Here is a 23,384-nt window from a genome sequence, read left to right on the forward strand (position 1 = left end):
TCATGGGCAGCTCTCCCCCTGTAATCTAAGCCCTGAGAGTGGGGAAAATGCCAGCTAAACAGGAAATTAGTACTCTTGAGAGTTCTGATGAGATGGGCAAGAGGTAATAAAGAGCCTCTACCCGCCACTTCTCCCCTGGAGGAACACACTCCCCAGGCACAAACCACAGAGCCCAGAACTAGGCAGCCACAGGTATGCGGACCAGAAAGGGGCAAGCTGCCTGCTAGTTGAGTGCTGGACTTGCCAGGAGGACATCTCATGTTTGTCATTCCAGGTTCAATTGTGAGTCAAAACACAATGACTGTTATTTAATGTTAGTAACGCTCCAAACGTATATGACTTGGCTCCGAAGGGTTTTGTTAACCCTCCTACCAGCACTGACAACAAAGTAAGCCAGCAAATATTTACTGAAGTTACCAGCCTGAACAAAGCACTGTGCTTCCGGCATTTTCTATGGGCAGAGGGCACAGATAACTGGTCTTTGTTGGAGCTCAATGGAAGCCTTATCGTCATTCTGCCCATACGCATACCAGGCTCATGTCACATTTCTCTGTACCTCAGAAGACGAAGTGGTGCTGTTCTTGGAGATGCTGAGTATATGGCCACACACACACACACCCACTGCTGTCAGGTCGATTCTGACTCACGGTAACCCTATAGGACAGAGTAGAGCTGCCCCATAGGGTTTCCAAGGAACAGCTCGTGGATTTGAACTGCTGACCTTTGGTTAGCAGCCAAGCTTTAACCACTGTACCACCAGGACTCCTGTACATGGCCAGTGAGATCATTGCGTGGTATCTGGCCAAAGGCTCTTGTGCTGGAATTTGAGCTCCTCTGAACATCAGACTTAAGTAGTAATAATGTAAATGGGCAGGATGGCATTAGGAGAGTCACTTGGTCTGCGTATGCTCAACTGAAGCAAGCTTTTAAGCTGGGTTGGTTAGCAGGTTTCTGGAACGTTAAAGAGTAGAATTTAAAACTAGTCCAGCTCTGGAAAATGGACATTTCATGTACTGTCTCTGCTCTAGCTTCAACTCTAGAAGTTATCCTCAGGCCCACGGCCTTCCTCACGCCCCAAATAAATCTACCCCAACCCAACACAGCCTGAATGGAAGGGGATGAGGGCTCCCACCTCATTCTACATAGACACTTGCAATTGTTATCACAGCTAGTCCTTGTGAGGTAAACAGATCCATCTCTTTCCAAGAGGGAAATAACTGAGGCTTACACAGAAGTCACTTGCCCAAGGCCACACAGCTGGTCAGTGGCTGATGGGAGAACCCACCCAGGTGCCTCCCAAGCTTACAAGGATGCTGCTGTTCCAGAACGCATGCTTCCCTCTGGAAGCCACTGCACTGAAAACCTATTACTAAAAACTACTAAGGTGCCCCTTCACACCTTTAAAATCTTAACCACATAATAACGTGTTCTTTTTATGGAGTTTCTTTCTTTGTGGGGCTCATAAACATCATGGAAATTAGCCAATTACCTTGCACATTTATTCCTCCACTAAGAGAAGGGAGAAGCAGCCCTGGTGTCACAACAGTTAAACACTCGGCTGCTAACCAAAAGGCTGGCGGTTCAAAGCTACACAGCGGCTCCATGGGATAAAGACCAGGTGATCTGCTCCTGTAAAGATTACAGCCTAGAAAACCCTATGGGACAGTTCTACTCTGTCACATGGGGTCGATAAGTATCCAAAATCGACTGGACGGCACCTAACAACAACAGAAGGGAGAAGGTTGCACTCGGTATTACCCTCACTTTACCGATAGGACACAGAGGTAGAGTGAGGTGTTTATGCTTTTCTCAGATCAGATGTAGAAGGAAGAGAACTACTGGGTCCATCCTCCTCACTGGTGCTGCTGTTACCAGTCAGCAATGTAGTGAATTCCACAACATGCAATTAAGCACGAGAGAACGTGCCCTGCACTACTGGGGACACACCATTTGCCCTTCGGTTATCCAGGGAAAACCCCTCTCTCTGGGGAGTGTCGGCACATGAACAGACAGTAGAATCAAAATTAAGTCTTAAAGTCCTAAACTGTTTCCTCATTTCTCAACAGTCACTTGCCTGTTAGGTTGGTTGCTCAGGGCTGGGTGATGGGTAGAGTAGGCATTATCTGTTTTGGATAACTGTAGTTTTAAAAATAATCTAAACCTTTGCTTCCTCTTACTACCGCACGCCTTTGTCATAATCAAGTGTTATAACTTTCCACTGTTATGTTTTCATAAATCCTCCTCTAACACCTTGAAAATGTTTTATTTCCTTTAGCACAGAATCAACTAGACTGCAGTGAGTTTAATAAGGTCGGAAACCCTGGTGGTATAGTGGTTAAGTGCTACGGCTGCTAACCAAACTGTCGGCAGTTCGAATCCACCAGGCACTCCTTGGAAACTCTATGGGGCAGTTCTACTCTGTCCTATAGGGTCACTATGAGTCGGAATCGACTCGATGGCCCTGGGTTTGGTGTGTTTGGTTTTTAGTAAGGTCACATTAGCCAGGAAAACATACATTTAACTCTAATCTGGCAAGTCTCTCCATGACCACGCTAACTATTTTTTTTAAAGCTTCATATATAGTTTTTATCCATTTCCTTGGAATACCCTTTGAAATTTGTTTCTAAAAACTTCTAGGCCAGATTCTCCTAAAGATGTCTTAGATAGCTCCATACAGAATTTCCACTAACAACAATTCTACAACAGATTTTCTGTGCACAATTTAATATTTCCACTACATTGAGAGCAATCTAGACGCTACACCAGCCTCTGGGATAGTGAATACACCAGGAAGTGGCTGTATACCCATCACAGTCTCAGTACAATGATCAGTTACCATCTGTTACAGTCTGGCAACTGTGTCTTTTACATGCATTGGCTCATTTAACCTTCACTGAAACTCTGTAAGGTGGATCTGCCCTATCCCCATTTGACATACAAGGAACAGAAGATCTGGAAAGGTGAAGCAATAGGTTGGAGGCATCAGGCTGAGTCTAACTAGCAACACTAAGAAGTGAAGTTTGGAATCAGACTCCATCACCCCACAACTAACACCATCCAAAGTCCTATCCAACTTCTTGCTTTGCAGGCCTGCTCAGCTTCCCTGCTTTTTCATCCTCAAATTCCAACAAAATCCCCATAGCACCAGCACAACTTTCAACTAGCTGGGTGTTGGGCTCAGGCCTCAATGCCAGGAACCCAAGACTGCCTTTTCTCCCAGCCCCTCCTACTAGAAGGCTCGGAGCCATTGGAGGGATACAGGATAAACAAGGCAAAGTCCCTGCCCTCTGAGAGTTTACAGAGGGAGAGCCTAGTATTGCTTAGGTTTAAAGCGGAGTATGATCTGTACTGTAAAAAGTCACTAAGTTCTAGGCGCTCTTTAGCAGCAGCTTCCTGTAATGCCTTCATATTTTACATTTTACAAGTGTTCTGAGGAACCCCAGGGAGCATCTGTATTTTAAGAGAGAAGGTGGTTCTCCCCAAAACCTGTGTAATCGGTACCTTGTATAAAGTTTTGTTTTCGTTTTTAGGAAAATGAAGGGCAGGGGTAGAACGAAATAGGTTTCCAGAGCTGTTTTAGAGTTTATCTAGCTCAACTCCTTAATTTTCTGGATGAGGAAACCGGCTCCAGTGAAGCAAATGGGCTTTTCCAAGGTCACGGCTAATAAGTAGGCGGGCCGGGGCCGGTACCGGCACCGGTACCGAGCGAGCCCTAGCTCAGGGTAGGCCCCTCTCCTCACCCCGGGCCTCGAGAACGCGCCTGCACGCTCGAGTTTATTTGGCAGCCACGCCCGCCCCAGAACCCAGGAAGCGTGGGCAACCTGACACCGCTGCCGGCAGCGGCCCAGCCTGCCCGGCGTTCCCCGCGGGCTGGGCCAGATCGCCGTCCCGGCCCTGCCCTCAGCCAACCACTGGGGCGCGTGGGAGGAGGGGCGCCGGCTGGGTCCCGCATCCGAGTCGCAGGACCCTGGGCAGTCCTCCCCGGAACAGGAAGGCCCGCCCCTCCCCCCGCCCCTCGCCCCCTCCCCTCGCCCCCTCCCCGCCGCAGCGCTGCACGTGCTGCGCCTCGTGCACTGACCGGGCCCCGCCCCCGCCCCCATTGGCTGCGCCCGCACCCCTCCTGCTCCCCCGCCCCACGCACCCAACCTCGGGTGCGGCTCCACGTGACCCGCGGGGGCCGTCCGCGCAGCGCGAGCGGCTCTCTGATTGGTTCCCTCGTCCGGTCGGTCCGCTCCCAGCCCCGCCTCCCTCCAATGGCGCGTCCGGAAGGTTGCGAGGGTGGGATGAGAGGGAAAGAAAAGAAGTTACGGCTGTCTGGGTGTTATGAAGAGAAAGGGGAACGTGAAACCACTGGTAGAGGGGAAGGGGCTGCAGCCGAAGAAGGCCTACGATACCTACCCCAGCAAGAGCCAATCAGGTGACACAAGGCGGACGGGGCGGGCCTTCGGCGATGGTCCTCACCTGCCCCCGCACGTGTCTCGCGTACCCCGGCTGCCTAACCAATCACGGCCTGGAAAGCTGCGCCTGCCCTTCATCCAGGGTGGGCCAATTGGAAGCCGCGATCCGGGGACGCTGGCCTCGCCTCATGAATAATTAATGAGCCAAAGCCGGTTCGCAGGCGGGGTAAGGATGGAGGGAGGCGGGGGTGCCGCCGGGCGCCTGCGCAGTAGCTGCCCGAGTCGGCAGCTGCGGCGGGTCGCACGGCTACGGCCCATCTCGGGGGGCGGGCGGGGGAGGCGCGGCGCGCGAGCAGAGCGCCGGGCACGATGTCCGACGCGGGCGGCGGAAAGAAGCCGCCTGTAGAGTCGCAGGCGGGGCCAGGCTTGGGGCCGGGGCGCGCAACTGGGGAAAGAGGCCTGCCGGGCTCCTTCCCGTTGGTCCTGAAGAAGCTGATGGAGAACCCCCCGCGCGAGGCGCGCCTCGGTGAGGGGGGGGGGAAATCCGCGCGGATTGGGGGCGGGGCTCTTGGGGCGGAGCCTCGTGGGGGCGGGACTGGGAGGTCGGAGGTCAGAGCGAAGGGATCCCGCGCAGGGGGTAGGGGTCAGGGATGGCGCGAGCCTAGAGGGCGAGGCAAGGGGCTTGGGATTAGCAGGTCGGGGGAGAGTTGAGAGAGGATGGCTCAGACAGGGAAGGATCGGGAGAGGGTGGGATGGGGTCTCGATGAGAGGGTTCGTTGGAGGGGCCCGGAGGAGGCTGATGGGGGGTCGGTAGCTGCACTTAAATGACCCTCACGGGCAAGGCGCCTTCTCTGGGAACGCCCGCATGAGAAGTACTCGGGATGCTTCTTTACAATGCCGATTCCTGGGCACCACCCTTCGTTCTCCGAATCTGCCTCTTCTGGGACGGGCATCTGCATTTCGAAGCCCCCACCTCCGTGATCCTAAAGTCCGCTAAAGTTTGAGAAGCGCCGGTTTGTATACAGTAGTGGATGACTGTGTGTATGGCCTGCCCCCTTCCCGGGAGGAGGGCCGTGTCTTCATCCCTGTGTGTGAGGATCCCCAGCTACTAGACACACTGGAGATTTTCTGGAAATGTGCCTCCCGGGTGCTGCTGAGGTGTGGAGTGGGGGAAGGGTGTCGGAAGAAGGGACACAGGCACCTTCTGTGGAGAAGGCTTGGGGGCCGGCAGGTATAGGGGTGCGACTCAGAATGAGACCACTGAGACCTGAACCTGGTTGTTGGGGTGGACCCCAGACTGTAGGGCCACAGAGGTCCCTGGAGTATATGTGGAAAGCAGGTTTGGCCTTGTTTTTTGGCCTGGCAACGTGAGGTTCAGGGATGAGCAGGAATGCCACTTATTGTGGAGTTGTAGGTGCAGTGAAGTATGCTTTTAATCCTAGACCTTTGAATTTCTGAGAGCCATCAGTGTGGTTCAGGAATTTGGGAAGAGATAGGCATTTTGAGTTGCCTATCCCAGAGAATTTTCTCTTTAAAAATGCCATTTCTCTTCGTTTTCTGGGTGTGTTCTGAGCCTCCCTTCCCTACGCTGTTGGTGTTGGGTTATAAATAGCTTCAGCACATCAGGTGAGGCCAGGCTCTCTCCTCTTGCTTTGGGATCTCATGTCCACAAACCCCTTTTGTTTGTTTTTAGAGATGCTTTGTTCCAAATATGGAGCTGAGACAGGCTGCAAGGACAGGAATATACATATGGCAGGTTCTTGGTTAAGATAATAACTATCCATAGTAATAATCCTGTCTGCAGAAGGCTCACAAAGCATTTTGACATAGTTCATTTAGTCTTGCACAACAAACCTGTTGGGCATTATCCCCACTTTCCAGATGAGGAAAGCTGAGTCTCAGAGAGGTGAGGGTGCTTCCCCAAGGTCACACAGTGGGGCCTATGATTCTCAGTCTTGTGCTCCTTCTACTGGATCACACTGATAACCACTGGTGTTAATCCCAGTGACCTGAGTGATGGTGGGCCTAGGCCTTTATCGTTCCTTACTACTTAAAACTTTATCTTACAAAAGAAGTCTGACTTAAAATAGCATTAATTGCTTGTTGTTGTTAGGTGCCATCAAGTCGGTTCCAATTCGTAGCAACCTGCGCCATCCTCGTGATAGTTGTTATGCTTCAGCCCATTGTTGCAGCCACCGTGTCATTCTTTCTCACTGACCCACCACTTTACCAAGCATGATGTTCTTCTTCAGGGACTAGTCCCTCCTGATAACACGTCCAAAATATGTGAGGCGAGACCACCCTTGCTTCCAAGGAACATCCTGACTATACTTCTCCCAAGACAAATGTGTTGGCTCTTTTGGCAGTCCATGGCACATTGTATATTCCTGTCCAACACCCTAACTCAAAGGCGTCAGTTTTTCTTCAGTCTTCCTTACGCGTTGTCCAGCTTTTACAAGCATATGAGGCGATTGAAAGTATCAAGGCTTGGGTCAGGCGCACCTTAGTTCTCAAAGTGACGTCTTTGCTTAGGCCAGGCAAAACCTGGAACTTATTCTCACTTGTCCTTCAATATGGCTCCTTTTCTGCCTCCTACCTTCTCCTGTCTCCTTTGATCCCAAGCAACCCCACCCAGCGTAGGTCAGAGTCACTTCTAAACAGATTGTGGAGTCCATGCCTCGAGGGAGGAAAGCAGGGAGGCCATCTGACCTGCCCAGCCCACCACGGCTTGGACAACTGGTTATAAAGCAAAGCCTGGAACAGAAAGGAGTTGCAAAAATCCAGGTTAACTCATATTAGAAGCCGTGATCAGGTTGTGTTTGTCGGAACCTCCAGCTTCATAACTCGTGGGGTGTGTCCATTTTTATTGGACCAACTGGTTGCTTTTTGGCTGCTGTGGTCTAGGAGTCCATGCGTGACTGGCTTGTTCCCAATGTCATCATATTTGATTTCTCCTTTTTCACTTTAGAATCCAGAGTTCAAAGTTGTCTCGCTCAATTTTGATAACCCATTATGAACGTGTCATGATTTTATCTCCTACTTCCCTGATTGGCCTCCCTATCGCTTTGATTTCCTTCCAGCCTTGTCAGGTTTCTTGCTTGTCTTTTTTTCTTAATTGCCCTCTCTTGAATATCCACGGGTATAAATTTTTGAGATAATTAGGTGGGATCTGGTCCCCACTAAATCGATTCATTTTGCTTTGAATGGGAGCAGTCTTTTTCCTACAGCTCCACCCCTCTCCTTCCTCCCAGAAAACCTGCCTTCAGCCTTTCCTGCTGATTCTGGGATAGGGTTCTTGAATTGGCTGCTTGGGAAAAGGTTCTGAAAAGACAGCTCCAGGCCCTGCCTATTAATAAACCAGAAGGTAGTCTGTTCACAAACCCGGCATTCATTCGTTCAGCATACACAGTCACGACTTAGGACAGGGTTCCGTTCCAACAATCCTGTCCTAAGCCAGTTCTGATGTAAGTTGAATATCTTTTTCTTTAAAAACTTCTTTACTGTTGCCGTTTATTGTCAGTGTCTTTATATATCTGATCTTTATTTGTCTTTGAATATCTGCAGGTGAACATCTGGGAATAACATCATAAACAGATTTACACACTGCAACAGTGGTTGTAGTACGTGTTACCAACAGTAAGGTGTATGGAAAAAAAAACAGTCCTAAGTGTGGTTGGTCATAACTTGAATACTGCACGTTGTAAGTCAGGGACTACACATTTTCCTATCACCTGCCATCTGCCTGGCCCTGTGTTGCCCCTCAAGACCTAGAAATGAACCAGAACAGTTCTGCCCTCAACGAGCCCACAGTAATAATGAGTGTTTATCGGGTGCCAGGTACTCTGCAAGACACTTCTGATGTGATTGCTAAAAGTTCACGAAGAGGCAGTTCTATCCTTATTTAGAGAGAACCATGAGGCTCAGAGAGGTTAAGTAACATAGCTGAGGTCACAGATCGAGTGAGTGGCAGAGCTAGGATTCTAGCTCTTGGCCTGTTGTGTGAAGAGCTGTAACTGGAAGAGATAGGAAAACACAAAAGTCCTTGACCTGCAGATCTCAGCCCTTTCTACCCAACATGTCAGGTAGGGCCAGAAACTCCATTTCCTTCCTTGGCACTTCTCACCTGCAGCTGCTCATCCCACAGCCCATTCTGAATTTACCTGGGAGCAGATCAGGGCTCAGAGCTTGCTGTGAGCACCTGGGAAGTCCAGGCCTGGATGAGGGCATGATGCCATCCCTGGCCAAACTGGGTTATCCCAGAGTGCAGACTGGGCTCCTGGAATGCACGGGATGGAATCAGGATACAGAGATGGGTCAGCCCCCTGCAGCTTGATGCTCCATTCCTGGGATTGCGTTACCCACTTGCATGGTGTCTCAACACAGATTTTGTATCTGCAGATAAGGAGAAGGGGAAGGAAAAGCTGGAGGAGGACGAGGCCGCGGCGGCCAGCACCATGGCCGTCTCCGCCTCTCTCATGCCGCCCATCTGGGACAAGACCATCCCGTATGATGGCGAGTCCTTCCACCTGGAGTACATGGATCTGGATGAGTTCCTGCTGGAGAATGGCATCCCTGCCAGCCCCACCCACCTTGTCCAGAACCTGCTGCTGCCTGTGGCCGAGCTGGAAGGGAAGGAGTCAGCCAGCTCCTCCACTGCATCCCCACCATCCTCCTCCACCGCTGTCTTTCAGCCCTCTGAAACTGTGTCCAGCACAGGTTGGTGACGAGCCTTGGGACAGGGCCACCTGCCCGTCCCCATCCAAGGGAGTCAGTCCAGCTTCCCACCAAGGCCTGCTTGTGTCCACACTCCCAGTGGGCCCTTTCTCTGAGGGGAGGGCCTGGTGGGCCTGCTGTGTGGGATACCCTGGGCTCCCCACTCTTCCGCACAGTCCCCCGAGGCTGGAGATAAAAATAGGAGCTGCAGCAGCGGCCGTCAGAGCTTTTCTGCTGGTTGGTGTGTTGCAGATGGTTAGGACGGTGGGGTGGGAGCTGATCCAGCCTGAGGCTTCATGGCATAGAAATCCCGTCTGCATTTCCTCACCACTGCTCTTTGCCCTTACTAGCTCTTGGCTACAGGTGATCGGGAAGCTGAGGCGGTAGTAATAATATTGCTTGTTTTTACCGTTCTTACAGCTAACAGTTACTTGGCACTTAATTATCTGCCTGGTATTACCATGTAACCCCCACAAGAACTTTATGAGGTTGGTACCGTTATTGCCATTTCATAGGTGAGGAAACTGAGGCACAGAGAAGTTAAGTAGCTTGTCCAAGGTCACACAGTGGGTAGGTTGTGGAGGCAGCCCTTGACACCAGGATGTCTAACTCCATAGCCAGGTACCACGTAGGCAGTGGCACGAAGAAGGCATTTCTGCTGCCCTGGGCAGCAGCACCTTCAGGGGCCTTGTTTCATCCACACGTCTGTCTTCTGGTTTACCTCAGGCGGTTTGTTGTTTGTTTTGTTTTCATGCCCCTTGGACCTGATCCCACCAGAGGAGGCCCCTGGCCCCTGTTTCAGGGGCTCTGCAAAACCTTCTACAGGCTCAGTTAGAGGCATACAGGCTGATGGCTCCTGGGAAGCACCCTGGAGCTGGTATGGAACCCAGGGAACCCACTGCCAGGGATTTCTCACGCATTATTGTTTTAAACTCTTCGTTACAGAAAACTTTTTAACTCCTTATGGGAAAATTTTTATACAAATAAGAAATTAAGAGAATGGGATACATGAGCCTCCGTGCAACCACCACCCAGCTTCCGTAATTCTTAACTCATAGCCAGTCTTGCTTTCTGTTCCTCCTCCCATTCTCCCACCAGATCATTTTCAGTCAAATCCTAGACATTATACCATTTCATCCATAAATATTTCAATACATGTGTAAAATATAAAGGTTCTTTCTAAAAACGTCACAAAAGCACCAGCTTTACATCTGAGATTGACGGTAAATTCATCAGCATTCAAATTGGTCTCACAAATGTTGTTTTACAGTTTGTTTATTTGAGTCAGGATTCAGACACGGCTTACACACTGCGTTTGGTCGATACATCTCTTAAATCTTTTGTGTAATCTGTAGGCTCCACTCTTTTTTTCTTGGCAGTTTATTTGTTGAAGAAATGAAATAATTTGTCCAGTAGAGTTCCCCACGTGCTGGATTTTGCTGACTGGATCCCTACAGTGCTGTTTACCATGTCACTCTGCCCCTTGTTTTTTTTCCTGCAAACCAGCAGTTAGATCTGGAGGCTTCCGGTGATTCCAGTAGAATTCCTATCTGAAGGCCGCTCATTTCTGTGCCAGCCAAGTTGTCCTAGAAGGCTGGTTCTGTGGAATGGAGCCCCGCATCTTGCACCTCAGACCACCTAGGTGACATCACCTCTGATTTTTTTTAAGTACACCTTCTTTCTTAAGTTTTACACAGCTCCAAAGTGAACCCATCAATGTAACTACCACCCAGTTGAGAAAATGGAACACTGTAGGAATACCGAAAGAGCCTTGTGACTGTGCCCAGTTATTACTCCCCAAGGATAATCGCTGTTCTTGTTTCCATTACCAAAGATTAATTTTGCTTGTAGTTCAGCTTTCTGTAAATCAAATTGTATGCTGTGTCCTCTTCTGTATTTTTAACTGTTATAAATTGATTATTTTTATATTATTACTTGAATTTATAGCTAGCTTTATAGTGTTGTTGTTAGGAGCCATTGAGTCGATTTTGACTCATTGCAACCCCATGCAACGGTAGAACTGCACCATAGGGTTTTCTAGGCTGTAATCTTCATGGGAGCAGATCGCCAGATCTTTCTCCCACAGAACTACTGGGTGGGTTCAAACTGTCAACCTTTTGGTTAGCAGCTGAGTGCTTAACTGTCACTCCACCAGGACTCCCAGCTTTGTAACACACGATGTAAACGATGTGGGCATCAGGACCTCTTTACACTAACCAAATAGATGTATAGAATATACTTCGCAGGGTACTCTTTTTGCAGAAAATCCCAACACAGATGATGTGAGATTTGTACGGAAGAATTGTACACAGGCTAGAAATGAAAGTAGAGTTCTTCCTCTTCTTTCTTTCAGTTCCTCCTGTAGAAAAGACATGAGCACTGTGTATTCTTTTATGTCTGGCTTCTTTCCTTCAACTTTATGTTTGTGCAAATCACCCCATGTTGGTGCACGTAGTAGTGGTTTGTTCATCTTTATTGCTGAAGGGTATTCCATCGTTTGAATATACCACAGTTTACCCATTCTGCAGTCGATGGACATTTGAGGTGTTTCTTGTTCTGGGCTTTTATAAATAGCGCCACCGTGGACATTCGTGTGCATGTGTTTTGGTGAACATACATTTATTTAGTAGAATGAATGGGTCGTCGGACATGTATATGTTCAGCTTTTGTAGGTCCTGCCAAGTAGTGTACGAGGTGATTGTATCAATTTGTATTTCCACAGCAGGGTATAGGGGTTCTCGTTGTCAGCCTTAGATTTTAATTTGACATCCGTTGTAACAGGCATCTCAGAGAAGAATGTCTAGACAAATCACCAGCAAACCTCTCAGCTCTCCCTCCTCGACTCCTTCAGCTCCCCCAGCAGAGGCATGGAAGGCCTTAGAGCCCATTGCTAGAGTTTGTCCACAGAACTGTCCACTGGATAAGGGAGGACTCCTCAAGTCCTTGCCCCTAAGCCACCTTCTCATAAATTGTCCCCTTTTGTTCCTGGCCTTTTTCTGCCATTCTGTTGCTGAAACTGAGCCCCATCTTGACATTTGATTGGCTGCATTTTGAACAGCATTTCCCCACGGTGGATACCTTGGCTGTTGTTCTTGCAGGTGTAGGGCTTGGCAGGCCTCGGTGTGTCTACAGTCACCACATAGGTCCCTGGCCGTTCACTCCTCTGACGCTTAGACCTCTTTGTAATTAACCCACCTCCAATAGGGTATAGCGAGTTTCTGTGCAGGATCCTGTTAAAACCCAAGGCTGGTCATCCCAGGCCTCTGCCCGGAACCCCCTCATAGCTTCTCATCTCAGGTAAAGCAGCAGCACTGTTGACAGTTCGAACTGGGTGATTTTTTTGTTCGGAGTAGAGGGAGGGACTATGCTGTGCACTGTAGGATGTTTAGCGGCATCCCTGGCCTCGACCTACTAGATGCCAGTAGCATCCCTCCCATCCCAGTATGTCCGAATGTCTCCTGCAGGGCAAGATCACCTCTGCTGAGAAAGACTGCTTTATTGGGATTAAAGGCTCTGCGTGATCTCTTCTCTCCCCTCATTCATCTACTCTAGCCACACTGGCCTCCTTGAACACACCAGGGAAGCACCTACCACAGGGCCTTTGCACCTGATGTTAACGTTTTCTGAAATATTCTTCCCTCAGATATCCACATGGCATTTAACATTTATACTCATGTACATAAAAAAAAAAAAATTTTTTTTTTTTTACATATATGTGTGTGTGAATATATGTTTTTTAGTTTCGTTTAACGTCACCCTTCCCCACTAGAATAACATTCCATGAAGGCAGGGATCTTTACTTGTTTTGTTGATTGCATTAGCTTTGCCAGGACAGTATCTGGCATATGGTAGGTGTTCAATAAACGTCTGTTGACTGAATCATTCTTTTGTGTCCTCCTTTCAGTAGCATTGACTGGGTAAGCCAAAGGTACAGGATTTTTTAATAGCTCTTATCTCTAATCACAGACAACCTTTGACTTCTGAAAACAACTTTAATCCAGTCCATTATAAAGCCAGCAGCCAGGTGAGGCAGGGAAGAGCAAAGATCCCGAGTCAGCCAGACCTGGACTCAAACTCTAGTTAGAAGTCATTTGTTATCTCTGTGACCTCACCTGTAAAATTGGCTCATGCTGGACTCCCTTTCAGAGTTGGCAGAGACTGAGTATGGTGCCTGGCATGCCTCGGGCACTCAGAAATGGCAGTCATTTCTCTTATTCCGTCTGTGTCTCAAACCCATCCTGGGTCACAGAGAGACTCAGCTGTTTCTCATTACTTGAGAACTTGAACCCACAGGAAGTTAAGGAGGCATGATTGCATATTTTGCTTAACATTTGTGGAAAAAAACAATCAGAAAATGCTGTCTTTTTTGAGGGCCTCTGTTTCCTTTTTAGCATTCTGTTCCCAAAGAGAAGAATTCTCTCCATGTTTTTGTTCTGGAATTAACTCACATGTGCCAGTCTGGCTCAGGGGCTGTGCTGTTGTGGGCTTTCTCCCTGCCGGTAGCTGTGGTTTGTGCAGCCTGGAGATTCAGGCAGGTGCCTGGTTGTGTGAAGTGGGTGTGGGTCTTTTCTGCCCTGTGGGCTGCTTCTGGACCAGCTGCCTTCTGTGTCTTTCAGAGTCTTCACTGGAAAAGGAGAGGGAGACGCCCAGTCCCATTGACCCCAACTGTGTGGAGGTTGATGTGAACTTCAACCCTGACCCTGCTGACCTAGTCCTCTCCAGCGTACCAGGCGGGGAGCTCTTCAACCCTCGGAAGCACAAGTTTGCGGAGGAGGACCTGAAGCCCCAGCCCATGATCAAAAAGGCCAAGAAGGTCTTTGTTCCCGACGAGCAGAAGGTAACTTGGTATCCTTTGTGCTTAGACATTTAAGGTGTGCCCAAGAGCCTAAGAGTTGTCCTTCCTCACATTTGGTTTGATCTGGAGGCGTGTCCCTCCTGTGGACACCATTTAAAAAACACGAGTTCCGTTCCTGAAGCCACATCCTGCAGTAGTTGGGTAGAACTAAAGGAGTCAGTGGTGTTTGGCCCCTGTGTGACTCCCTGTAGTTTCTTACCTCACCCAGGACCACTGGCTGTGGCCACGCTCGTGCTCTCTTGGCCTTAGCCCAAACATCAGGGAGAGCTCACTAGGCCACAGAACTGGGGTTGAACAAGTCCTTGCTTTGAAGAACAAAAGATAGCTTGTATGTGGCCGTCCCCAGAGAAGAGCAGACAGATCTCAGGCTGACGGGTCTGTGAGAACTGGCAGGGAGCGGGGAGAGACTTGCACAGTTTTTCCCATCCTCTCATATTAAAAAAAAGAAACTCACAGGGAGGACTTTTCATCCAAGCTTTGGAGTCAGGCAGACCTAGGGTCAAACCCTAGTTTGCCAGCTACATCCTCGCCGTGCCTCAGGTTCCTACTCTGTAAAATGAGAATAACCGTGTTTGCCTCTCAGGGTGTTGCCGAGGCTTTAATAGTGATGTGATGGCAGCAGGCGTTTATATGGTACTTACTGCAGAGCAGGCTTTGATAGAAGCACTTTATACACAAGAATTCACTTGATCATCAAATGCCCCCACAAGAAGTTGCTGTTTTTACCCGCCTTGTAATGATAAGAGACCTGAGGCACTGAGACGTGAAGGAACTTGTGTGGTCCCAGTGCTAGTAGGTTAATAAATAGCAGAGCCAAGATGTGTACTGAGGGGACTAAACCCAGACGTCCAAGCCTTTACCCACTGCCAAGAACGCCCGCGTGGGGCAAGGTATAGATGGCGCTATCAGCTGAGGCAGTACATAGAGGCCTCCCAGTGAACAGTTTCCTTCTCTCCACTGTGTATCCTACCAGAGGGCTTTGCTTCTCATCCTGCCTCCCTGAAGGAAGGGCGGTGCCAGTTATTTTCCCAGGGACCCAGCTCTAGTTCTGGCCACATGAGATGAGTTTTGAGGGGAGTCTCCAGTGTGGAGTAGTGGTGGCAGGAGAAAGGTTAGGCTCCCACGTGGAGAAAGACAAGACACCCACAGAAGGCACTTCCCCACAGGATGAAAAATACTGGACGAGACGCAAGAAGAACAACGTGGCGGCCAAACGGTCGCGGGATGCCCGGCGCCTGAAGGAGAACCAGATCACCATCCGGGCGGCCTTCCTGGAAAAGGAGAACACAGCCCTGCGGACGGAGGTGGCCGAGCTGCGCAAGGAGGTGGGCAAGTGCAAGACCATCGTGTCCAAGTATGAGACCAAGTACGGGCCCTTGTAACCCCTGTCCTCCCACCCAGGCAGAGCACTGCCTGCACCTCAGACCTCTGCCTGGGGGCGCCCTGAAACCCGCACACGCGTGGAGACTTAAGACTCGTCATCCGCGAATGACGGCGTACCTGCTCCAGGCACAGTCACGTCTAAGCTTCATCATAACACGGCCAGAGCACACGGGGACCTCCCCGGGGCCAGCTTCCTCACAGGTGGGGAGCGTGAGAGAATCTGCATAGACGAGTGGAGCGGCCTTAGTTTCTGTTCTTGGATATCCCAGCTGAATCAGAGGGGGCCTCTGGATTACCAGTCTCTCCTTTCACAGAGCCCTCAGGCTCTCCTTGACTCTCCCTCAGCTTCTGGCCTGGGCTGCCAGGGGTGTCTCCACAGAACGAGTCTTGATGGTTACTGACGCCCTCACATCTTCTCAGGTAGCAGGGCGCGTTCCTGGGCAGGGTGTGTCTATCATTCACCTTACCCTCCCCACAAAGGCTTTGAGAGAAACAATCTTGCTCCCACTCCTCAGTGAGTGTCTGCATGGGTGACGGGCCCAGGAGCGGGTCTCCGTGCAGCCTAGATGGTGTTTGAATGGGGCCTGCGGCAGAAGTACACCCCACCGTTCTTAGCTCCCACACCTGTTTTCTCTCTGAGGCCTGGAAGCCAGGGAGGAGGCCCTGGAAATTGGCTCTCTCTGCATGTCACCTACTGTGGAGCAGAGACTCCCAGGGCCACTGGTCTCTGAGCTCTGACCACCAGGGCACAGGAGACCTGTCGTCTCCTCTCCTCCAAGTCACTCGTGGAGGCCACCTGAAGCTCTTGTTTGTCCCATACACTGGGCCTCTGGGCCTGCTCTTTCTTTTCGTTACCCAGTAACCAATCTCAAGTCTTAGATTTAAAAGGAACTCCCCCCCACCCATCTAGGAAGCTTTAACTTCCTGGACCCCAGGATGCAGCTTCCGCATGGTGTTTAGAAAACTGGCCTCCATAGCCCCCCTTGCACAGTGGGCACAAGAGCTGGGGTGTATTTCTTGAGAAGCGCCCGTTTTTTTCTGCTCTGCTCACTGGTGTGGCCAGGCCAGGGTCTGCTCTCCCTGAGGTGGCAGAGGGCTCCTAGTGCTTCAAGATCTGTCTTCCTATGTGAGCCACCCACAGGGGTCAGCAGGCAGCCCAATCAGAGGTTGCTGAGGTTGCGAGGCAACCTGACGGGATAGCAGGCTCTTGGGACATTTACCTGGGCCTAGGATCCCCTCAGTCTTGGTCCCAAGAGACACAGGACACCCACACAAGCCTGGCTGTGGTGTGGGGGGGTTCTCAAGTGCAGCTGTGGCTTCCTCTGCACCACGGCCACTTCTTTCTCTTATATGACTGGAGTTTTGCTCTGCCGAGAATAACTGAGAAAACTCTGACCTTTTTGGTCAGTTGGGGCACCCTCAAGACAGGTGTATATATTTGCTCAGGGCAGGCAGCCTGGTGAAGAGGCATCAGACGGGATGGGTGCACTCTGTCATCTTACCACTGGCTTTATTTAAGATGGCGGCTCAGAGGCCCGGGCCACAATTTCTAAGACTTTTCATAAACACAGGTGTTAAGCCCAGGGGAAGGCACCCCCTGGCCGTGGACCATACCCCGAGGAACACCAGGGACTGCACATGCACCTCTCTGGGGGACTTGACAAGGATCCCCAAGGCCAAGGGAGGTCACCCCTGCCCTCCAGGCCCCTGACTTATACTCTGTGGTTCTATCAAAACCATATACACACTTTTCACTCTGTTGTAACCACACACAGGGCAGTTGCATCCGGCATGTCAGTGTCCTGCCTGGGCAGCTCGCCCGCCCAGCATTCGCCCTCTGGTCTGGCTCCTCACCAGGAGGGCACCTCTCGTTTGTTATTGGTGGAAGAACCTCGAGCTTCCCAGCTCTTCATTTTCTTTGGCCAGAAACTGTATGGTTTGTGTTTTTTTCAGTTTCATTTTTTTAAAGAATGGACACTTATTCTTGGCTGGTGCCCGTGTGCCAACCCAGTGGGTGGGATGACAGCCTGGTGTCTCTCCTCTCTTTCCCACCTTCTGCCTGTTCAGCGTCTCCCCTCCCCCACAGGCAGTGGGTGTCTGGTTCCTTCCCAAGTGCTTACTTGGAGAGAGTGCAGCTGTGGGATTCTCTTAGAAGAGGTCCTTCGAGTCACGAGCCTAGCAGGGACAGGAAGGAGATATGTGTGGAAGCTGGCATTTTGGGGAGAAGTGCTCAGATAAGCCTGTCTCCTTCCCTGGGCCAAGAGTCACACCTTTGTAGGCAGACAGAGGTGGCACCTACTTGGTTTCCATCATGGAAATGCGCATCTCTGTGACTCCCTTTTGGACTCCCTCCCTCCGTCTTGGGGCTAACAGGGACTGAGGCCCCTGCGCCCAGGTCTTTGACATGTTCTAAAAACATTGGAGGCTAGAGAAGCCGTCGAAAATGGCTTCCCATGGGTTCTAGGTGGGCCAGGAAGGGCCGTTCACTTCCCATGTGTCCTGTCTTCAGCGTTGAGGCAGCCTCATTGCAACTTCAGACAGACCAATCTTGAATGAGCTAGAATGTTGCAAGCATATACATGTAATAAATGTATATCTAGATGTAGATATAGAGAGAGAGAGAGAATTTTCCAGATGGACAGCAGCCTTGTGGAGGACCTGGGTAACTCTCTTGGACGAAGGAAGGGGTTTGTCTGTCTGGGTCCTGAGGTTGGGGAAGGCACCTGGCAGTGAACCTTGGCTTTTGGTAAGCATTGCCCTGCTGAGGGGCTCCTGTGGCCCTGGGAGGGCAGCTCCTGCAGTCCTCGGGCAAGGTGGGCGGCAGGAGGGGACCCAGCTGAGAAACGCCCTTCTTGCTGGCCACTCCTGCCCAGGGCCCTAGGAGCTGTGCTTCATGGAGCACAAAGGGCTAACAAGCCCCGGGTTTCATTGGAAAGCCCCACCCCAAAGTTCCTTTAACATCTGTTAATTTAGTGCAATAAATTTTTCTAGAAAATGGCAAAGATGACTTCCAGGTGGATATTGCTGTCTTACGGTTTGGGCATGCCGGAACACCACTTGGTTTTATTTTTCTAAGTGCATGTGACATGTTAGCGTGTGTGGGGCTCCACGCCCTCCCCTGGGAGCTGGCATTCCAGCGGGCCCCTCTCTCCTTTACCTTTGTTGGGGGGAGAGGTCCAGGGGAAGACTCCCTTGGTCCCAGCTGGAGAGGGTGGAAGCAGGCTATAGCCCATTGGCCTTATGTGCGTGTGTGCGCGTGCGAGTGGGTCACTGCTGTTGGGCCGGAGCGATGTGGTGGGAGGGAAGCCGGGAATGTGTCCTTTTCAAAACAAATTAAATATTTTGAGAAGAGAATTCTGGGCTGTCTGTTTTGTCCTCACCCCCCTTCAGTGTTTCCTCCCTTTGTGTTATTCTAGGGGCATGAGGGCTGAGCCAGGAGAGTTTGAGCTTATTAGAACCCTCCCAGGCACCCCTTTGATCACCACACCCTTGGCCAGAACACCTGTGCCTCAGTTTCCTCATCTGTCAGATGGAACTAATTCCTGCCCTGCCTGCCTTGCAATTTATTGGGCAAGGACAAATAAAATAGCAGACCGCGATGCTTCAGGGTGCCAGTGCCATTGTCACTGACTGACTCAGCATTAGGGTCCCTGGGTCCCCTGCTCAGGACTGGCCTGGGTTCCCCCAGGGCTTTCATCTGGAGGGTGGGGGCAGTCCCTGCTGCAAACCCTTCACCCCTTCTCCCTCCCCTCCGTTCCCTCCAGTGTGGGAGCTGGTAGGGGCTGCTTTCTCATAGGGCAGGGAGCTGCCTTTTCACCACTAGGACTGCTCCACCCTGGCCTCCGCACACGGCATGCTGTTAGGGCCTTATGGTTTGAGGGACCGTGAACCACTTGTAATTTTGTTTCTGAGGAGCAAAAAATGCACTTGGACTTTGGAGACACACACAAAATTTTTTTTAATAGACTTAAAAAAAAAATAGCCATTTTACAGTTAAACATTGAGGCTCAGAAAGACCAGGTGATATACCCCAACTCACAGCGGTGATACTAAAATTCAACCCTAGAGAGGGGGTAGAATGACAAACTCCCTGAGCAGCCCGGGCAGGCAGACTGCTCCCAGCCATGGGATGAGGGCAAGGCCTCATATTCAGTGTGACCTTTGGGCCCTCCTACCTCCTTGCAGCTGACAGAGCCTTCCACTATCAGCAACTGGGGGACTCCCACCCTCACTGCAGCTCCCAGTGTTTGCGGTAACTGTTGTTCTCCAGGCCTGAGCTGGGTGCTTGGAGGCCACGTCTCCATTAAACCCCCCAGAGAAGGATGCTGTTAGCCATTGTACAGAGTGGGAAACCAAAGTTTAGAGAAACCCCGATCAGCAAATAAATATTTAGTAAGCATCTATTTTGTGTTGGCCCTGTCTCCTGCCCTCAATGTGGTGGGAGAAACAGGCGAACATGAGGTGGACAAAAACAGAATGACAGATTGTGGTAAATTGTGTTTCTGAGAATGAGACTAATTATATGGGGGGGAGGTCAGGGAAGACCTCTCTGGGGGTGACACTGAAGCTGAGACTAGAAGGATGTGACTTGCCCCCGAGGTTCACACACAAATGGGGTGCAGAGCCAAGACTCCTGCAGTAGCTTCTGAGCCCCATCTATGCCCCTCCATTCCCCTGCAGACACAGCCCTTCTGGCTTACTGTCTTAGTCATCTAGTGCTGCCATGACAGAAATACCACAAGTGGATGGCTTTAACAAAGAGAAATTTATTTCCTCACGGTAAAGTAGGCTAAAACTCCAAATTCAGGGTGTCGGCTCCAGGGGAAGGCTTTCTCTCTTGGCTCTGGAGGAAGGGCCTTGTCCTTGATCTTCCCCTGGTCAAGGAGCTTCTCGGGCGTAAGGACCCCATGTCAAAAGGTCCTACTTTCTTGGTGGTATGAGGTCTCCAACTCTCTGCTTGCTTCCCTTTCCTTCTATCTCTTGATAAGCCCAGGGAAACCCCCTTTACCTTGGATCAGGGAGGTGAGCTGAGCGAGGGTGGTATTACAATCCCACCCTAATCATCTCAACATAAAATTACAATCACAAAATGGAGGACAACCACACAATACTGGGAATCATGGCCCAAACAAGTGGATACACACGTTTTTGGGGGGACATAATCTATGATAACTGACCAAGGGGCTGAAGCACAAGAAAAGCAGTTACAAAAGGAGCCCATGGTGATCAGAACCATGACACCCTCGGCTTCTTGTCCCTGAAGAATTTTTCAGTTGGGAATAAGACTCAAAGAAGCTGAGTGAGGCAGATGTAACTTAAAGCAAAACGTTTGGCCCTAGGGGTCAAACGTTTAGGCAAAGGCCTTGCCCAGACCCCTGCCCTCTCCCTCCCCCATTCACCCCGTGGCGTCCCTGAGGGCTGGGCTGCATCATGGTAGTTATCTGACCCCAGCCTTGAGCACAGTTGATCGGTCAAGGGACAGCATGTGACCCGACTGGGCTTATTGAGGCCCTTCCCTAAGGTTTGTCTGTTTCTCTCCAAGGATGACTTGTGACACACCACACTTTCCACCCTGCATTTGGTTCTCTCCCTGGAAGCAGAGATTTGTGCAGCCACAGGAAGGATATGGCAAACATGGCAAAGCTGTGCCATCTCTGCTGAGTATGTGGTAGCTAAGGACACAAGGCTTTGGAGCAAGACAGTCCTAGGTTCAAACCCTGTGTCCATTTGGGATATGATCTTGGGCAAATCACTTCCCCTCTCTGGGCTTTGATTTTTTTCTCTGTAGAACAGGGCACCAGCTCAGTCTTGGGAGGATTGCACACGCAAGCGCCTGGCACAAGGCAGTTGCTTTATGGTGACGGTCATCTCCTGCTGTGCAGCTGCCACCATCAGGGATGGGTGTCAACCGGATGGTGTGGGATGCAGCCAGGGTCAGACCAGCTGTGTGCCTTAGGCATGTCTGTCCACCTGTCTGAGTTGTTTCCCGCTCTATATAACAAGGCTGTGGCGAGGCCAGCCCAGGGTGTGTCTGACGCAGCAGCTCGGTGTTCAAGTCCCCAACCCCTGGGCTCCCTGGGGGACACATTTCCAAAGCTGAGCCCGTGCCCCCTCTTTGGTTGCACCCAGCGACCAGACAGCCCTTCTGCACCTCCCCCGGCTGTGCCAGGCCAGACCAGCTGGCAGCTCCTGACGTCAGCACTAATCTGGGAAAGCTGCCAGCCAGAGACAGGGTGAGGGGCAAAGGAAATGGGAAACAGATTTCAAGATGGGTGCACCTAGCCCCCCAGGCAGCCCTGAGCTCTCAGCAGCTTCTCACTCTGCAAACCCTCCCCACCACACTGGCTGACGCCTGGATTTAAGAAGGAGGAGCGGGGAGACGGATTTTAAGCAGCAGCTCAGTCAGCAGGAGCGAGGCTTCCTAGGGCACACAGCTCCGCCTTCCCCCATCTGCCCCCGACAGGGAGCCAGGGACATCCATTCGGTCTGGACTCCAGGCCAGCTCCAAGAAGCCCCCAACCGAAGGCCAACCGGCCCTGGCCTACTGCCTCCAGCCTGTGCAGGACCCACCTGGGCTGCAGGGCAGGTGGGAGCAAGGGGGACTCTTGGCAGGTTCTCCCTGAGCCCGAAGCCAGTGTGTGGGTCTTCACCCTTTATGTCGGCCCAGCCTCAGAGCACCCCATTTCATAGAGGAGGACCCTGAGGTTCAAGAGGGTCTCAGGCAACTTGCCCTAGGGCTTACATCAGAGCTGAAATTCAAACCCACATCTGGTGGCTCCCAAACCAGCTTTCATTGTTGCCTCAGCCGTCTACTGGCCCAGGTGCTGGCACTACCTGGGTCTGTCCACACTGGAAGGACACCCCCCTCCAACTCCTCACTCGGCCTCTTGGAGGTCAGCCAGCCAAAGCAGCCAGAACCAAGGCCTGCTCTGACATCTGCCCATGGCTGCCCCCAGCCACCCTGGCTGGCAACGGTGAGTCTGACAGGGGTGGGAAGGATAAGACTGACATTTGTCCCATATGCTGGGCCAGCTCTTCACAGTGAACCCCATTTGGTAAACGTGGAAACTGAGGTTTAGAGACAGGAAGTGACTTCCCCAAGGCCGCACTGTGCCTACAGCCCCTTCCCTGAACTCTTTCTTGGTCCTTGCCCACTCAGCTGGGCTCCACAGGTCCTGGGGTTCACTTGCCCCTGTATCCAGCTCTCTTGCGCCTTCTCCGTCCTATCCCTGGCATGCCCTGTCCTCTTGGCTGCCAGGGTCAGAGGCTTTGGACAACAAGGATCTTGGAAGTTCTTAGGTCCACGCCCCCCACTGAATGGGTAGATAAGAGACCCAGAGAAGGCAAGCATCTACCCAAGTTCACACAGCAAAATCGGGCACAGACTGAGTACTCCTGGGTCTCCACACCTCCACCTCTCTGAGGTCACCCCAAGATGATTACCAGGTGGCCTTCACTCAGGGAGAGCGCTGGCTGCTCCTGACCCCAACCCGGGCATGAGCTGCTCATAGAAACCTGGGCTCATCCTAGTCCCGTCCCCAACTTGCTGTGTGACACAGCCTCAGTTTCCTCCTCTGTAAAATGGGATGCCTAACTTAGGTTGCTGTGAGCCTGGGACAACCCAGCGGGTGAGGACCCACACACAAGCCACATCCCTCTCTGAGCCTCATCTTCCTCATCTTTGTCCTGGGGACAGGATCCTAGCCCTGCCCACTTGTCAGGGTCATTGTGAGGTTCTTTGAGAGGCTGGCTAGAATCCCCCTATAAACTTCAAGGGACAGGGCATGGGACAGTGCCACAGCCCAACCCATCTGGGACCCAGAATATGATGACAACTGCCTCGCAGCCCCCCCCCCACGAACCCGTTCCCCACAGACTTAACGATGTCTGCAGATCCACCGTGGGGAAGCGGGAAGCTGGAGGCTGAAGACGACGCTGGAAGGTAGCAGTGCCAGGCCACTCCAGGAACAAGAATATGGCTGTTTACCTGGGATCTGAGTCCAAAATTGCTTTGTTCCAGGTCTGTGGCAGGGCTG

The 23,384-nt window shown here is 51.3% G+C and overlaps 1 protein-coding gene and 1 long non-coding RNA gene across 11 annotated transcripts in view; one reads left to right on the top strand and one right to left on the bottom strand.

Moving 5' to 3' along the window:
• LOC126076082 (uncharacterized) overlaps window positions 1-4,490 on the bottom strand; it is a 14,890-nt gene extending 10,400 nt beyond the window's left edge. For 6 of the 7 annotated variants that reach the window (XR_007517418.1, XR_007517415.1, XR_007517419.1 and 3 more), the window contains exon 1: window positions 4,399-4,490. This is a non-coding gene — a long non-coding RNA (uncharacterized LOC126076082). Of the gene's footprint in view, window positions 1-4,141; window positions 4,247-4,398 lie in introns of those variants that run through there. The other variant, XR_007517416.1, reaches the window with a different exon arrangement.
• TEF (TEF transcription factor, PAR bZIP family member) overlaps window positions 1-18,662 on the top strand; it is a 24,334-nt gene extending 5,672 nt beyond the window's left edge. Inside the window, exons 1-4 of one of the 4 annotated variants that reach the window (XM_049884484.1) lie at window positions 4,195-4,417; window positions 8,796-9,113; window positions 13,727-13,947; window positions 15,132-18,662. In XM_049884484.1, the coding sequence (XP_049740441.1) occupies window positions 4,324-4,417; window positions 8,796-9,113; window positions 13,727-13,947; window positions 15,132-15,347 (849 nt within the window). In that variant the 5' untranslated portion in view covers window positions 4,195-4,323 and the 3' untranslated portion in view covers window positions 15,348-18,662. Of the gene's footprint in view, window positions 1-4,194; window positions 4,418-4,710; window positions 4,924-5,170; window positions 5,411-8,795; window positions 9,114-13,726; window positions 13,948-15,131 lie in introns of those variants that run through there. The other 3 variants (XM_049884483.1, XM_049884487.1, XM_049884485.1) reach the window with 3 other exon arrangements.
• Window positions 18,663-23,384: the final 4,722 nt, after the last annotated feature.

Source organism: Elephas maximus, chromosome 4 (genome assembly GCF_024166365.1).
Source record: "Elephas maximus indicus isolate mEleMax1 chromosome 4, mEleMax1 primary haplotype, whole genome shotgun sequence".
Taxonomy (NCBI): domain Eukaryota; kingdom Metazoa; phylum Chordata; class Mammalia; order Proboscidea; family Elephantidae; genus Elephas; species Elephas maximus.